The sequence below is a fragment of the Phacochoerus africanus genome, chromosome 15 (assembly GCF_016906955.1).
Source record: "Phacochoerus africanus isolate WHEZ1 chromosome 15, ROS_Pafr_v1, whole genome shotgun sequence".
Taxonomy (NCBI): domain Eukaryota; kingdom Metazoa; phylum Chordata; class Mammalia; order Artiodactyla; family Suidae; genus Phacochoerus; species Phacochoerus africanus.
This window is the reverse complement of record NC_062558.1, coordinates 126796253-126812860: the sequence shown is the minus strand read 5'-3', so window position 1 is coordinate 126812860 and position 16608 is coordinate 126796253. Positions and strand designations below refer to the sequence as shown.

The following is a 16608-nucleotide window of genomic DNA, read 5'->3' as shown; positions in this document are numbered from 1 at the left end:
TTCTATGGAAAAGGTCCCCAAACGCCGCCCCCAGGTTCAATAATTCTCTAAAAAGATGCAGAAGACAGTGTCTAGGGGCACTCATGGCTATGATTTATTACAGAGAAAGGAGGCAAAGCCAGATCAGAAAGGAAAAAGGCACACAGGGCAAAGTCCAGAGAAAACCAGGCAGACGCTTCAAAGAGGCCCCTCCCAGAGAAGTTACACAGGACCTGTTGAATTCCCCCAACAGAGTTGTGATCACATGTGAAATATGTCTCTGAGGGAAACTCATTAGAGACCTGGTGACTAAGGTTTTTATTGGAGGGCTGGTCATATAGGCACATGCTTCCCAGCATGAACCAAAATTCTTGACTTCAGAAGGAAAGTGAGTGTTTAGGATAAACCATATTGTTTTCACAAGCCATGTAGTCACAGTGAGTCATTCTTTGCAGGATATACTGGAACCTTCCTAAAATCCCAGATCCCTGATGCCAGCCAAGGAAGGCCTTTCTCAGGCCTGCTGTGTTGACTATTCTGCACAATTCCAAAGGTGAGTTTTCTACAACTCATTCGGTTTTGCTCAGAAATGTTTACACTAGTAGGGAGTCATCCATTCAGACAACATCAGCGTCTTTCCAACTCATGCTGTGATAACACTTGTCAGTGAATTCCGATTTCTTCTGCTCAACAGTTTAAGATGACTCCTCTAAGAAGCCTGCAAAAGATGACACTCAGTGAGTCTCAGCTGTCTGGTGACAAAACCTTTCTATCTCTGCCCCTAGAACTTATTGAGCATGCAGTAAAAGTGGGAGTTTATCCTATCTTTTTTAGAAGCGGCACACTCAAGCATTAGAGTATGGTTACAAACCAACTCCAAGCCAACCACCAATATCCAGAAACGAATCCCTTTTGGGGAGTTTGTCCACTCCAGAAGACAAATTCAATACAGTAGCCCCTTCCCCTGCCAAACAAAGTGGCCAGAAACTTGGTCACACGGAAATGAAATTGACTGAATGAAAATGCTTCTAAGTTACCTCTCCCAAGGATGTTGATGTTTTGACAGGGGACACTAATTACATCAAAGCTTTAAAGATGAATCTTCAGTCCGCAAAACAGAGCATGATTTTGGAAGGCTAGGAAGCTGTCCCAAAGCCTCTGATGGACCTTCTATGCCCTTTGAATTGGTTGGAAGCATTCGACAAAAGCCTCAGTTAGTTCACTGCATGTCTGCACCGACTTGACATTCTTAACCATTTCTTTGTCTTCTCAGTAATAACAGTGGGAATGACTCAGGGTAAACCAATTGTCCCCTCATATTTTGGAGAGGCATATAGGAGAAGGGGACTGGGGTAGCCCCCCAAATGATCCACATTTCTCTTTATCCAGATTGTGTTTCATCTTGATCAATCCTTAGGGGTTATTACCTTACGTATTTAATGAATGGAAAAATTAGACAATTCTCCAATCATTTTCAAAGATCTATTAGTATTTGACACTTATCAATCCAGTGTGCTAGGGTATGGAGAACATGAAAATGTGAGTTTTTCCCTTCAAAATATCATGAATCTTGGATAGACACTGTGGCATATGGGAAGGGACACTGGACTTAGAACTTGGCTCTGTGACTAAGAAGCTGGGTGGCCTTCAGCAAGTCACTCTTTGGCAAGATACTCAATAGCCCTGAGCTTCAGTTTCCTCATCTGCTTAATGGAGAAAAATAATTCTCCATCACAGAGTAGGCAGGAGGATAATGTAATCGAATTCATATGGAAGTGGTTGTAAAGTATAAATTCTGTGTGTGTGTGTGTGTGTGTGTGTGTGTGTGTGTGTGTGCACGCGCGCATGCGCACGCACGCACTTAAAAATTAAGGGACAGTGACTGCATTTAAGAAAACTGGCACGTTTAATAAATGATGGCAATAACCCAGCCCCATTATGGGGAGTTGTTACTGTCATTGTCTGCATCGCTGATGGTACAATTAACTTAATTAACACATACCTCTGTGGTGAGTCTGCTGAAATAACACTTTTCCTTTTCACATGCCCCAGCCTTGCCAGCACGGCTCTCCAAGTCATGCATCTTCCAAGTCGAGAAGCCAGAGTGTTAAATGGCTTTGAGTTGGTAGGCAGAAAACAGAATTCCAGAGGCTCGACATTCTTCGCAGTTCATATTACCTCGAGAACTATTAGAAACCTCATCAGAGTCTTGCAGAATAATTCAGACACCAGTGCATCCTAAAGTGGAGGAATGTCTGGGTTTTGACTCTCTAGGGAAGTCATTCTCACTAAATCCAAAATAACGTCCCATAAGGATAGCATCCTGCCCCGCAAGAGGTGCAAACAAAGGATCCTTTGGTCCGTCATGATGGTAGCAAGGGCTTTGGACAAGTGGAAATGAGTCTGTGTCTGAATAAGGAACCCTTTGCCATATCATGGACCCCTGCTGCTAGCCTTGGTTGAAAGCTACAGGAGGGTGGAAGGGGGAGACCTGGGACATACCACTTCTATTTTGGGGGCCTTTAGTTTCATTCCAGTTCTTCAGGAATGTTCCTCCTATTCTCTTACCCTCTCTTTCCCCCTTTTCTCAAGTCCATGGATCCACTCACTTTCTACCTTTGTAACCTATCTCCTCTGACTCTGTTGAGCCTTATTTTTATTTTCATTCATGTTAACAATCCACCCCACACTCCTTTACCATATTATTTGATGATTTGAGATTTGCAGCCCATCAGGGAGAATGCACCATTCTTTCAGAGCCAGCATTCTTCTGGATTTCCCACAGCAACCCAGTAGGGGCTGGTCCATGACAGAATCTCAGTAAAGAACTGTTGACTTTTCCTTTCTTTCTCTTCTTTCATTAGCAATTGGATGTACTAGTTCCACCAGGTTGGCTGCATGTATGGGAAACCCAATGTGACACTGGCTTAGGTAAGACAAGTTTATTTGTCTCTCACATAATTGTATGGAGGAGGAAGGTCCAGGGTGGGCAGACAGCTTTGTTCCGGGAGGTCATCCTGGGACTCAAGTCCCTGCTCTTTGCTGTTCTGCCATCTCTCGTTGCTGTGTTCACCTGCCTGGGCAAATGTAGCACACCAAGCAGCTGGATGGAGGACAAGGGAAAAGTGTAGGGAAGGATGGCCCTCAGAGATTCTTCACATCACTCCTGGTATATCTAACTCATCAGTTCCAGGCCACAGGACCACAACCGGCTGCAACGGAGGCCCAGAAGTACAGTCTTTATTCTGGGGGACCAGCTGTCCAAATAAAAACCAGAGTTTTATTCATATAAAGCAGTAGTTTTCAAGGTTTTAAACCATGGCTCTCAGTAAGAAACACATTCTATGACAACCCAATATAGGCATTATACACATACAGAAATTAAAAGTTTTTTGAAACTATTTTTACCCCTTCTTTGTCGGATGCATTTTTACATTTTTTTTAGGGCTGAGCCCATGGCATATGGAAGTTCCCAGGCTAGGGGTCAAATCAGAGCTGCAGCTGCCGGCCTACGCCTCAGCCACAGCAACACCCAGATCCGAGCCAGGTCTGTGTATCTACTACCTACACGGCAGCTCACAGCAATGCCGGACCCTTAAGCCGTTAAGCAGGTCTAGGGATCAAACCCATGTCCTCATGGATACTAGTTGGGTTCATTACTGCTGAACCACAACAGGAACTCCCATTTTTACATTTTATAAATGTTGTTTGTGACAACCGAATGGAGTGTGGCCTACAATTTGAAAAGTATCTCTTTAGAAGGATGAGAGAAGACTCCTAGGGGGTAATTAAGAGTCCCTACCACTGCTGGGAAGGAAGCATTTGGGTCTGACCTTAGGCAAGATCATTTACCCGCATCCTTTGTAGTGAACATCACAGAACTAGTTACGGGATGAATACCAGAAAATACATAAATCAACCAAAGTCATCAGACTTTGAATCAATTGAGCCATCAGAGAAATCTTAGCAAGGAAGAGTTAATCTCTGCTGACACTTGAGACAAAATATTGAAGGCTAGAGGGGGCTATTCTACCAAGAGATCCTCTAGGGATGGGAAAAGAAGAAATTCTTTTTGTCTCTTAATACAGATTGTATGTAGATAAACACTGACACAAATATCCATCCCATTGATCCTTCTGTATTTTAAGCTTAACAGATAATTCGGATTAAAACCAAATTGATCTCATTTTAATTCTTTGTCTTGGCCTCAACTGTACTAACCGTGTCAAGGGCAACCTTACATATTCATTGTGAAAGGGTAGCTCTTGGGCCATCCTAGTTCACTTTTGCGCTAGAGTAATCTCTCTAACAGATTTGTGATTCCTTCTCCATACTTCAAATCTGGGGAAAACGGCACGTCATGTGATGTTTTCTCCTTGACAGTTTCAACTGACTTTTGCCAGGTTTTTGACAGGAGAAAAGAAACCCAACAACTCGAAGAACATGACACTGCGTTTGTTTTCCGAGCAACAGCTTTGGATGAGTTCGAAATGACTTTTAAATGATGTCACAATGATGCCTTAAAACAGGCCCAAATCCTTTGTGCTACAGGCGCTGTTGGCTTAATTAGTTCTGGTGGGGGCTTGATCATTAACTGCGAACTAATTGTGTTAGCGGGCTCCTAGTTCAGTGCTTGCAGAGGATTCGTTTTGATAAACAGTGCATTTCCATGGCATTTATTGAAAGATGCCTGGGCGAGTGGCAGGACAAGGACTTGGTCCGTTGTTGCAAGCAGGGCCTCGGAACCGCTCACGCCCAAGTTTTCGGTGCTTTGCTGCTTCCAACTGCTTTATCACTGCTGGGTGAGGCCCCCCTCCCACCACTTCGGACCTAATGCGTAGCAATAGAAATCAGAAGTTTTTACTGTCTTAAAGACTGCTAAAAGGCTTCTGAAGAAATGAGTCAGTGTTTTCAGTCTTGTTTTCATTCCACGTCCCAAAGCTCATCCGGATCGGCATCTGTGTTTGCTGCCTCCAGAGAGAGAGAGAAAGAGAGAGAGGCTAATTACTGGACAAAGCTGGGGATTAAGCTTCCCTCTTGCCCTTATGAAGGAACAGTCCCTCTGGAACAGGGTTTAGGGCTTATTAGGAGATTGGTAGAGAGAAAAGGTGTTTCTTCAGGGCTGCTGTTCCCCGTCCTTTCTGGATAAATAGGAACGAAATGTGCAGGGCTTTTAATCCAGCACCTCTGGCAATCACTAAGAAAATCTTGCAAGTTCCCTGCAGATGGGGTATCTTTTGTTGCCATCTATCCCAGCAATAAGACATGACAGGCACTTTATTTCATCAGGGCTGCACACCTTGAATGCATTCTGTGGCAAAAGGCCAAAGTACAAATGACTTTAACTCTCGTGAAAGGCAATATTCTTTCACAAGTGCATTAAAACCCTTGCACTGGCTTACTGCTACTAAGAAATGAAAATTACTTGAAAACTAAGGAGGAAGAGAGGTTTCCTAAGATAGGTTCCTAGGGGTCAGGCACCTTGACAGCCAATAAGCAGCTTCCATTTGCAAATAATGTTCAAAAAGACACAACTTAATATGGTCAGCCTGGAACAGGGCTCTGAAATCTGAGAGCGGCTGGCTCTTCCTGTATCACCAAAGGGCAAATGTGGGAGCACAGCAGTAGAAGGTGACATGGGTGTCAGTGTATAGACCTTACCACCACCAGCCTTCTTGGTTTCACTATGTTCTCATTTTCCCAAAAGCTTGCACGAGGTCTTGTGTGTTTATAAAAGAATTCTGAACACTTTGGGGTCAATTTGGCTTGTAAAAATTTGCCTTCAAGGATGAAGGCTCCAAGGTATCTGTAATCTTTCTAAATCCTTCTCTCCCAGCGAGAGACACATTTCTAGATGATTAGAGAACTTCAGGTGGGAACGTTGCTCTGCCTCTGGCTTTATGCCTTAAAATATGACCTAAGGCAAGCTATCATTTCCCAGAAATGAAATATGTCATGTGTTACTATTAAAGTGAGCCAGAAAAAGAGCATTCTATTACAATAATGGGTTTTGTTTAAAAAAAAAAAAGTAAATGTCAAATCCCCAAAGGAATAATACATATTTGATACTATTATTGGAACAGCAATACTAGTAATTGCATGAGGTACTTATATTTAATATTGTTCGTATAGTAAAGGGATTTTATGTAAGCCTTTCCGTAGAATTATTGTGTCAGAGGAAAATGAGAAACAGCATCACTCATTATTCGGGCAATCAATATGCGTTTATTGGTGGTGACTGTGTGTCAGTTATCAGTCTAAATGCTGAGGATGCAAAAATAAAATGAATAGAACATCTTGCCTTCAAGGAACTCATATTCCAGTTGAAGATACAGATATAGCAACCCACTACATTACAATGTCACAACAGCTATAATAAAAATTCTAACAAATCCTTGAGATTACACGCTAGAGAGAACTCTTCTTCCTAATCAGAGTCCTTGCTATCTTTAGTGGCCTGTTAAACCTGAGCTGGATCTTCATGTATCAAGATGAAGTGCATATGAGGCAGACAGAACAACATGGGCAAAGATGCGGCAGCAAAAAACCCAAGCATGGCACGTTTAGATAATGATGAATGGTTTTGCGTAGCTACAGAGGCAAGTAAGCCTGTCAAACTGTCTAATGTCAAATACTTTGATGGACTACTTTGAGTTAAAAAAAAAAAAAAACTTGAGTGATTTTTAAGCAGTGTACTTTGACAAAATGAATGTATGTTACATTGTATTCTATAAGGCCAAGGCAATGAGAGTGGGAGACAAAATACTACTGCATGGAATAAAACTGTCATACTCACCATGACTCATCTGTTAACTTATGAAAATACACTCACATCAAGAAATGCAAGAAAATTGCTTGCTTCACGTGCTTATGGGTGGATTGAACCTAATTTGGTAGCATTAAAATCAATTTCCCGCTGAGAAAACATGTCACAGAGGATGGTGCGAACCTTTATAATTATTAATAATATTTGATATTTCAATGTCACCTTTCATCCTGAGATCCGTCCCGTACACATGGGAACGGATAAGCTCCAAGGAAACAGAGAGAATACGAACACAGTAATTCACACTGCATTTCTATCTTCTATTTTCCAAGGGCTTTCCCACCGAGTATCTCTCCACTTTCAGAAGGTAGTGGATATAGTTGTAAAACAGAGATTTTTTTTTTTTATTAGTGCCTACTATAAGAAGTCTCAGGGTGGAGTAAGGCCATCTTCTGAAGACCATTCCCCTTTTCTTAGCTTCTTTGCTTGCTGATCTCCTGAGACACGCCAGTGGGCTGGGTCTTCGGGATTCTCCAACTCCCTCAAAAAATTCATGGCATCGTCATCATCTCCTTCATAATCACCATACCTACTACTGCTGCTGCTGCTAAGCCACTCACGTTATGCCTGCTCTGTTCTCCTCTTCTAAGAACTTTAGGTATACACCACACATTAACTAAGTCCACATCAACATTATAGAGTTGCCCTGTCCAATAGAACTTGGCGAGGACGGCAATGTTCTATGTCCGTGCTGTCCAGTAAGGTAGTCACTAGCCGCAGGGGGTTATTGAACAGTTAAAACGTAGCCAGTGCAACTGAGGAACTGCATGTTTCTTTTATTTAACTTTCACTGAAATAGCCACGTGGCTAGTGACCCCTGTACAACGCAATTAGAGTTGGCGGTTTATTAAGAAAAAGCTCTGTGTTTGTTATTAGTAATAATGTAATGAAGACTAGTGCGAGTGAATGATTCAAAATATTCCTTTTATTTTTATTTATTTATTTTTTTTTGTCTTTCGTCCTTTTTTAGGGCCGCACGTGCAGCATATGGAAGTTTCCAGGCTGGGGGTCTAATCGGAGCTGTTGCTGCCAGCCTACGTACACCAGAGCCACAGCAATGCCAGATCGGAGGGAGATGTGTCTGCGACTCACACCAGCTCACCACAATGCCAGATCCTTAACCCACTGAGTGAGGCCAGGGATTGAACCGGCAACCTCATGGTTCCTAGTCGGATTCGTTTCCATTGAGCCTCAACGGGAACTCCCAGAAATATTCTTCATTTTAAAAGAAGTCCCATGTTTTACATTTGGAGATCTCATATTCCATCCTTTCCACATCCTTTTAAATTTTTTTTTTTAAAAAGATGCCTGTGGAATACTAGGATAACAGAATCATGTCTAGAGGAGGAACACTTGCAAAGGAAGTGGATGATATCCTTAAAGGAATCTCATTGTCATCTAACCATCCCATGTGGTCAGCAATGATAGCACTCATCCATCCACTGAAATTTGAAATGCCAATTACTGATTTCTCCTAAGGGAAACATTCGCCTCAGTTTATAAACTGGAGTGGTGAAAGAGGGTTTTATGTTTTGGGGGTCCATGGAGAAACACAGTCTTCAGATAAACTCTTGGTTCACATTTCCGTACTCCTCTCACTAAAACCACCTCCCCAGGATGTCTCTAGTTTCTTTGTGAAAGTACAGGAATAAACTTTAGCGTGAAGAAACTGATGGGAAGACTTAACTACATTTCCGCTTAGTCCAGTCTGCAACTTAGATTGTTACCACGGCTAGCGAAAAAGAACTTAAGTAGCCCTTGGTTTGAACCATCTGTCGCGAAAATGTGACATATGTTTGCTTTGTTTACTCAACAACCAAGTGTAAACTGATACACTGAACAAGGAATGCATGTGTGGTGTGACTACATGTGTGTGTTCGCGTGCTCGCGCGTGTGTGTACGTGTGCGTGTGTTGAGAAGGGTGTTGGATGAGGGTCTCAGTCTCCTCATACCTGCCCCCAAGGAACAAGTGCACGGGAGCCCAGATCCATGGGACGTCCCCAGGGTTTGGGGCGCGCACAATGCGCAGGCACATTCCAAACAAAGCGCAACCACCGCAGCAGCAAGGGGCGCGTCTGGCTGCTGTGTAGTTGAGGGAAAGCTACCCAGCCATTCCCTTTCCTCCTCCTTTTCTCCTACACCTAGGGCTCGAACTTCAACATAAGCCCCGCGCCCTTTTCAATTACCTCGCCCCTCCCTTCCTCAGAATGAGCGTTTCTTTTCTCTCCTCTGCAGCCCGTTGTCTAGTACGGTGGGTTTGCAGATTTGACACTTGGGCTCCCCCAGACTTGATTCAAACTCAGTTTCCCTCAGAGATGAACTTGGATATCAGCAACAATCCCAAATGCATGCCTTGAGCGGCTGGATGGCCATTGCCATGTTGGGCTCTTTCCCAGACCCCTTTCAGGGCCGGTTGTAGACTTAGGTGCTCTGGGCACCGCCCCCGCCCCGCGGCGTGTGAGGAGGGAGCGTGAGTTCAGGGCGGCGTAGGGGGAGGGGGGAGGTCAGCAGCTCAACTGAGAACAAGTGGTCCCAGGGATGGGGTGAAGGACTCTGCATATGTTGAGCCTTTAAATCCATTATTTTAAAATTTACTCTTGCAACAGCCAAGATGGAGGTCAGCTTATAAATTTCCCAAAGCCGGGTCTGACGCGGTTGCAATGCAGTGGGTCAGGGGTTCCGCTTTTGTCTTCTTCAAGCTCGAGGAGAGAGGGAGAGACTGCGTGTGCATGTGTCAGTGTGAGTGTGAGCGTGTTGGCGTGGATGACTGGGTGGGCGCATTCTGCGATCCTAGCTCCAAGGGCCTTGGTCTGAGTGTGTTTTAATCGCGCCAAGTCTTGAGTCACAGCCATGAGTGACGTGGAGAAAAACTTTGTGTTCAGAAGAAGGGTCTGGTTTGATTGCGTTAGGACAGAAGAAAGAAAGAGCCCTTGTGCATTGTGCCCGTGTGTGTGCGTGAGAGAGAGAGGAGAGAGGGGGGGGGGGGGGAGAGAGAGAGAGAGAGAGAGAGAGAGAGAGAGATAGAGATAGAGCGAGAGAGGAGAGATAGGAGAGAGAGAGAGAGAGAGAGAGAGAGAGAGAGAGAGAGGAACAGCGCTCGAGACCGGCTGCACAGGGCTGTGTGTTCGGTGCGCGCTTGCGGGATCCCGCCCGGGTCCCACCGCCCGCCAGCTTGTGCATCCGCGGCGTTGCTGCGGACGAGTATCCGAGCGGCTGGCGGTGTGCTGCGAAGTAGCAGCAGCAGGCGGAGGGTCCTCTGGCAAAGAAATCTTGCTTCGGAACACGCTGTCCTCTGCGAAGCTCCCCCAAACCACTAACATCTCTAATCGGCATCCGAGCCGGATCTTTGCTGGGAAATCATCCTGGCCCAACTCGGTCCTCTGGGCTCTCGAAGATTACCGTATCTTTCTTCCTAGCCTGGGAATTGGGCCTAGAAAGGGAAAGAGGGGGCGGGGACACCCCTAAAATAAGTAAATAAACAAGCTAACAAACTAGCTCCTCGCCTCAGCCGGACACGGTCGGTTGAGTCCAGGTTGGTGGCATTTGGAGAGAGTCTTATGATTCTGTCGGTTTGAGAACCCGTCGCCTCTCCCCCACTCTCATCTGCCCCTCTTGCAGGCGCCCCTCAACTTTGGGGCCCGAGAACGCGCGCGGCGTAGGGCTGCACCTGCCCTGGAGCTCCAGGGCTGCGGGCCCGCGCGCTCTGCCCGGGTGGCGGCGTTGATGCGCGGGATTCCAGGGCTCTGGGCTGGTGTGTGCGCAGCGCAGACGCCAGAGAGCAAGCTGGGGACCGCGCGGCGGGTAGGGGCTCACGAGCCGGATTTCGGCCCCTGCCGGGACATCGGTTCTCCCTCGCTAGGCTGCCTGTGAAAGGAGGCGAGCGGGAGGAGGAGGGGATACAGCGATGGGGGGCAGCGATTGGTGGTTTGGGTGGGGAGGGCTGGCTGAACAGGCGAGCTGGCGCGAGGGGGGCGGCGAACTTCCCGGGAGAAGGGGCTCTTTCCGCGCCAGAGCTGACGAGAAAGCTGCCGCCGCCGAGTGCTTTGACTCCGGGCAGCGGTCGGCTCCGCTCGCAGCGCTCGGAAAGTAACGTTATTTATTTATTTGCTTGCGTTCAGCCTCTGGGGTTGGACCCGACAGACACCCCTTGGACTTGGGGAGCCTGCGTCCGATCGCTTCAGCCTCCACCCAGCCGGTGCCGGCGGCTCCCGAGAATACTCGCACGTGCACCCCCCGCGACCCCTCCCCGCGCCCCAACCCGGGTAGGGGTGGGCCTTCACCCGGGCTCTAAAAGTCCCCCAAGGCGGGAGCAGGGGAAGGCAGAGGGGCGGGGGAGGCTCCTGCCCTCTCCGCTCTCCTTTCAAAACGCACTCTCCCTTCCAGGTTGGGTCGGACCTGAACCCCTAAAAGCGGAACCGCCTCCTGCCCTTGCGCCAGCCGCCCTCCCGGAGCTGAGTCGCCGGCGGCGGTGGCGGCAGACGGACGGGGGAGTTTCCTCTCTCACTGGATGGAGCTGAACTTTGGGCGGCCAGAGCACCGCAGCCATCCGGGGATCGCTGCATGCTGAGGTCCCTCGGCGAGACCCAGCGGCAGCTCGGGATTTTCGGGGGGGCGGGGACCAGCTGCGCGCCGGCACCATGTTCCTGGCGACCCTGTACTTCGCACTGCCGCTTCTGGGTAAGTCGAGACCGCCGCTAGATTTCTTATCTGCTGAGTCTTTCCGAAGGGCAGCACTCCACCCCGCCAAGAAAAAAAAAAAAAAGAAAAAAAGAAAAAAAATTTGCAGCCCGGGTGCGGAGGATGTGGGACCGCAAAGTTTCGCTTTGGGGAAGGGGATCCTGAATCCTCAGCACCCCGGGCTGGGGGGAGGGGGCAGCCAGGCACTTGCCCGCAGCTTTTCTTCTTTGGTTTTTATTTTCTACGTTTTCTTTTTTTTTTTTTAATGACCTCGCCTGGCAGGAAATTATAGGGTCTGAGCCCTCCAGCCCCAAGCCCGACGCCCCTAGCGAGTTCCGGGGAGCTCTCGGAGGCGCGGCGGGCAGGTGGAGTGTGGGCGAGCACCCCTCGAGGAGAGCAAACTTGGAAGGGAAAACTTTTCCCCGAATAGGGTCTCGGTGCTCCCCGCCGGGCCGACCGGGGACCAGGGAATGTCCTCTCCTCGCTCCCAGCGTCCAGCCCGCCGCCGCTCTCCTTTTCCGAAAGCTCAGGGGCTTCAGTCGGGCCCGGGCGGAGCCAGTGGCTGGAGCCGGAGACGGCGGGAGGGCGGCCCTAGAGGCCGAGCTGCCGCTCCGGCAGGTCTGTCCCAGGGCGGCGGGGCGGGCACGAGCGGTGAGCAGCACTGGCTCTTGGGCAAACCGCGAGAAGGCCGCGAAGCCCCGGGGCCCCCGGGGTTGGGGTGGGGGAAAACCAGCGGCGGGAGGGGCCCCGGGCGGGAAAATGGACTCCCAGGCTTTGAGGGGCGAGCGCGCTCCCGCGGGGCGCCCCAGAAGCCAGGTCCTGCACGCGCCCCCGCCCCCCCGCCCCCGGGCGGGCGCACAACGCCCCTGCTAAGCGGCACTCACGCTCCCTCCCTTCCACCTGCAGACGTGCTCCTGTCGGCCGAGGTGAGCGGCGGGGACCGCCTGGACTGTGTGAAGGCCAGCGATCAGTGCCTAAAGGAGCAGAGCTGCAGCACCAAGTACCGCACGCTGAGGCAGTGCGTGGCGGGCAAGGAGACCAACTTCAGCTTGACCTCGGGCCTGGAGGCCAAGGACGAGTGCCGCAGCGCCATGGAGGCCCTCAAACAGAAGTCGCTTTACAACTGCCGCTGCAAGCGGGGTATGAAGAAGGAGAAGAACTGCCTGCGAATCTACTGGAGCATGTACCAGAGCCTGCAGGGTACGCGTGGCTGTCCTCCTCCCCATCCCCCAGCCCCCAAGGCAGGCGGTTCCCGAGGCCCAGGGGTCTGGCTGACCTCATCCTCTGCTCACTTCTCCCCAGCTGCAGAATGAGGACCTTTCATTGGCCCCGAGGGACGTCGGCAGCTGGTGTTTTCTGCCTCCCTCGCAGCATTGTTGGGGCCCGGTTGTTGGAAAACCCGGGAGTGGGTGGAGGGACATCCCAGGGACCCTGCTGACCTCTTTGAAACTTGGTCAGAACATCGCAGTAGGAATCTATTAAAGGCCAGGCCAGGGAACCTGCAACTTTTTCCCCAGGAGGAGAGCTGGCTTCACAGAGCTGGCTTGCACGGCATCTTGCCTGGCGTTTTCTCCGTCTCTCTTTCCTTTCTATCCATACTGACATAAGATAAAGAATTGAGAATAAAAGGTTCAGTGGAATCCATTCTATCTTCACCCCCCTCAAACTTGATCAAAGGCAGATGTGGAAAACAAACATTTGTCATTTTAGATTAGCTGAGTCTTGAACCAGCTGGTGTGGTTCAACCTTGGTTAACACAGAAGTGGCTCAGAGACGGAAAGGTCTCCTTGCCACAGCCATTCATTATAGTGGCAGTTTGGGGTCCTCGTGTGCCAGAGGTGGCTTGTGCCTGTAAATCTAACACAAACATTTAGTGCGTGGAGACTCACGCTGAAAATTTGTAAAACACAGATTTGACCTCTCAGTGGCCACTTCCTCCAGAACTTATTAATGAAAACCTATTTCAGAGACTGTTTAAAGCCAGAGTACTTGCTTTCTGACTGCATGCCATGTTTGGGGAGCAAAAAAATGGGGCCTCTTTTGGGTCACGGGTCACCTTTCTTCCATTGGCTCCTGGAGGCAAGCTGGGCTTGTGACATCACGGGTTCCTTCCTCTCTGATTTCATTCCTTAGCAAAGAGTGGGAGAGTTTTCTGGCAGACTGGGCTGGGTTGCTCTCCGGTGTTCTCATGGCACTCTGAGGAGAGCAAGGACAAGAGAGGCAGAGGAAATGGAAAGAAATAAACAGAGCCAAATAGATGTATTTGAAGTCTTTGAATGTTTCAGCATCTTTTTTGTTGCACAATCATAACATAATTAGAATTCAGATTCAGTAACAAAAACTGTCTGAAATATGTTTGTTTTCTAGATCTGAGCCCAATCTTTCTGTTGTTTTTAGGAAATGATCTCCTCGAAGATTCCCCATATGAGCCAGTTAACAGCAGATTGTCTGATATTTTCCGGGTGGTCCCATTCATACCAGGTAAGGAGATTTATACTTCCTCTCTGATGCCTTCGCCTGCCTGAAATCTGTTGGCTTGAGTTCTCTTTGGCTCTCAAATAGTGTATGAGCAGAGAGTTGAATGGCAGTGTTTCTGGGAAATTAGAAATAGGATGATGATAATGAAGAGGCAGAATGCCTAGAGATGATTGTAAGACTTGAAAGTAATTCTAAATGAAGTCATGTGGTGTGGTGGTTTGAAAGAGGTTGGAGGGAGGTGACTTGGTTTATTTATTTATTTTTTCACATTAAAATATGATTGGCCAATTCTTGCCAAGGGAGTGCCGCTTCTGTCTGTAGGTGGCAATCGTATTCCCTTCTTGCTGCATACTGTACCCAGTGCCTCTCTGGAAATGGGATCTGTTTAAATGATGCTGCTTAGTTTACGAGACGCCTGAAGATAATCTCAGATTGTTGAAGAATTTTGGATGGACTCACTTGTCTGCCTTTGACTTAAAGGATTATATTCTACCATTTGTTAACAACAGTTTGTTTTGTTTCTAATTTTTCCTGAGCGTGTACATGCATGTACAGGAGAATGTATTACGGTACTTTAAACAGTGGTCTCACTTCATGGTTTGTTTTTCCTCTATTTGCAGATATACAGTTGGTTTGAAAGTGAACTTAGTTTTAGAATTGAATTTTTCGTATCATCTACATGCAGACAGCCCCATCAATAATGAGTCAGGCAGTAATTTCCCTTAATGACATACAGATTCCAGATTGATGTCGCCTTTGTTTACAGTTAAGATATTTTCTCATGTATATATAGCCATCACAAATTATATGTTTCTCTATGATTAAACATGGTGGTTCCCATTGCATTTGATTCTGTGAGATGATGCTTGGGTACTGGTGAGAGTATCCTGGTTTTCTAAATGTTTTATGTTTTCCTGCAGAAAGTCATAGGACCAAGGAAGTGTGTAAATACTGAAATTAGGTGTGGCTGTAAGATCATTCATTCGCAGGCATCCACTGAGCATCTACTACATTCTAGCCCTTGGGATTTTGGCAGGGAGCCAGAGAGATGTCACCTCCGCTCTAATGAATCTTAGAGGCAGCCAACAACTGGCATTTATTAAGCTCTTATTCTATGCCAGGCACTGTTTAAGAGCTTGACATCATTAACTTATGGAATCATTGTGAAGTGCAGCTTAGATATTACTTCCATTTTAGAGATGAGATGATTGAGGCAGGGTGATGTCCAGAAACCTGGCCAAGATCGCCAAACACCTAATTGGCGGAACTAGAATTTGAACATAAATTTAGTTGCAAGGTTTTGTAACATCTACCCCTTGCTACTTGCAGTGTGCTCCTCAGCTCGAACAGTGTGGACGTCACCTAGGAGTTTGTTGGAAGTGTGGAATCTCGGGTCTGTCCCGGATCTCCTGAACTGGAATTTGCATTTTAAGATAATCCCTGGGCTGCGTGCTTCATATGCACGTGAAGCTTGAGAAGCAAGCACTTCTCTGTATTATGCTTTTGGTTCAGAGGAAAATCTGTGTGTGTGTGTGTGTGTGTGTGTGTGTGTGTGTGTGTGTGTGTGTGTGGTCTATTTCAGGATAAAATTTAAGGGGATAAGTTTGGTAAGAGAGGCATGCATACATTATCCTGAATAATGCTAGAAACTTCCACCCTACATCCCTACCAGTATTCTCAGTGTTCTCCTTTGGCCCATCGAGGGCAATGGCTCAGGTAGTGGAGCAGGGATGCCCAGACAAGTGTGTATGACCATTTGGACTCTTGCGGGAACTAGGATGGGGTACCAGAAACCAACCTTGCCTCCTCCTGGCTGGCTGCCTCCTTGGTCTTGGCACTGCTGTCTGGCAGGATAGAAACTTCCCTGGGGACAGTGAGAGTGAGGAAGTTGGTAAGGAGGAAGGTTCATTTGGGTTTTAATTTCAAAACTCTTACAAGCTATAGGGCTTCAGGAGACTCATTTTCCCCTCTCTGGGTGTTTTTTAGTGTAACGAGGGCACTGGAGTAAATAATCTCCAGTCCTAACAGTCCATGACTCTGAGGGAAGATTAAGGTCACCTCCAGAATCCCTTAACTGGGCTCTTACACTTGCATTTTTCTTTTTCTTTTTTCTGTTTTTGGCCGCCCTGTGGCATATGGAGTTCCTGGGCCAGGGATCAGATCTGAGCTGTAGTTGCGACCTACGCCACAGCTGTGGCATCGCCAGATCCTTTAACCCATTGTGCCGGGCTGGGGATCAAACCCCTGTCCAGGAGCTGCAGAGATGATGCTCCTCATCCTGTTGCACCATAGTGGGAACTCCGTCATGTGCCTCCTTGCAGTCTTTGCATTCATTTTCCACTTAAAGTGGCTTGATCATTCTCAGATACCAGCGGCTCGTCTGGATGTCTTCGATGAGTGCCAGGAGTTCTTCCGCTCATTCATTTATAGCTCCCTCTCTCAGCCAGGTTTCTTTTCATAGCAACTGTGATTCTCAGTTTGTTAAGACCTGGCCTGCTGAGGACCCAGAAGTTATAGTGAATTACTCAGAGCCAGGAATGTCCTGTCTAGAGCTGCTCTTTATATCTCCAGGGCATTGGAGTTAGGTTCCAGCAGTAATGAGCTTTGACCTCTGACAGTGACTGTGTTCCCTAAGTGGGTACAGGAAA

At 47.7% G+C, this 16608-nt stretch overlaps 1 protein-coding gene across 5 annotated transcripts in view; it reads left to right on the top strand.

The window, feature by feature from the left end:
• Positions 1-10786: 10786 nt before the first annotated feature.
• The window catches only part of GFRA1 (GDNF family receptor alpha 1), a 217902-nt gene continuing 212080 nt past the window's right edge, over positions 10787-16608 (top strand). For 2 of the 5 annotated variants that reach the window (XM_047760707.1, XM_047760705.1), the window contains exons 1-4: positions 10800-11067; positions 11189-11482; positions 12389-12682; positions 13880-13963. In XM_047760707.1, the coding sequence (XP_047616663.1) occupies positions 11443-11482; positions 12389-12682; positions 13880-13963 (418 nt within the window). In that variant the 5' untranslated portion in view covers positions 10800-11067; positions 11189-11442. Of the gene's footprint in view, positions 11483-12388; positions 12683-13879; positions 13964-16608 lie in introns of all 5 variants that reach the window. The other 3 variants (XM_047760706.1, XM_047760704.1, XM_047760708.1) reach the window with 3 other exon arrangements.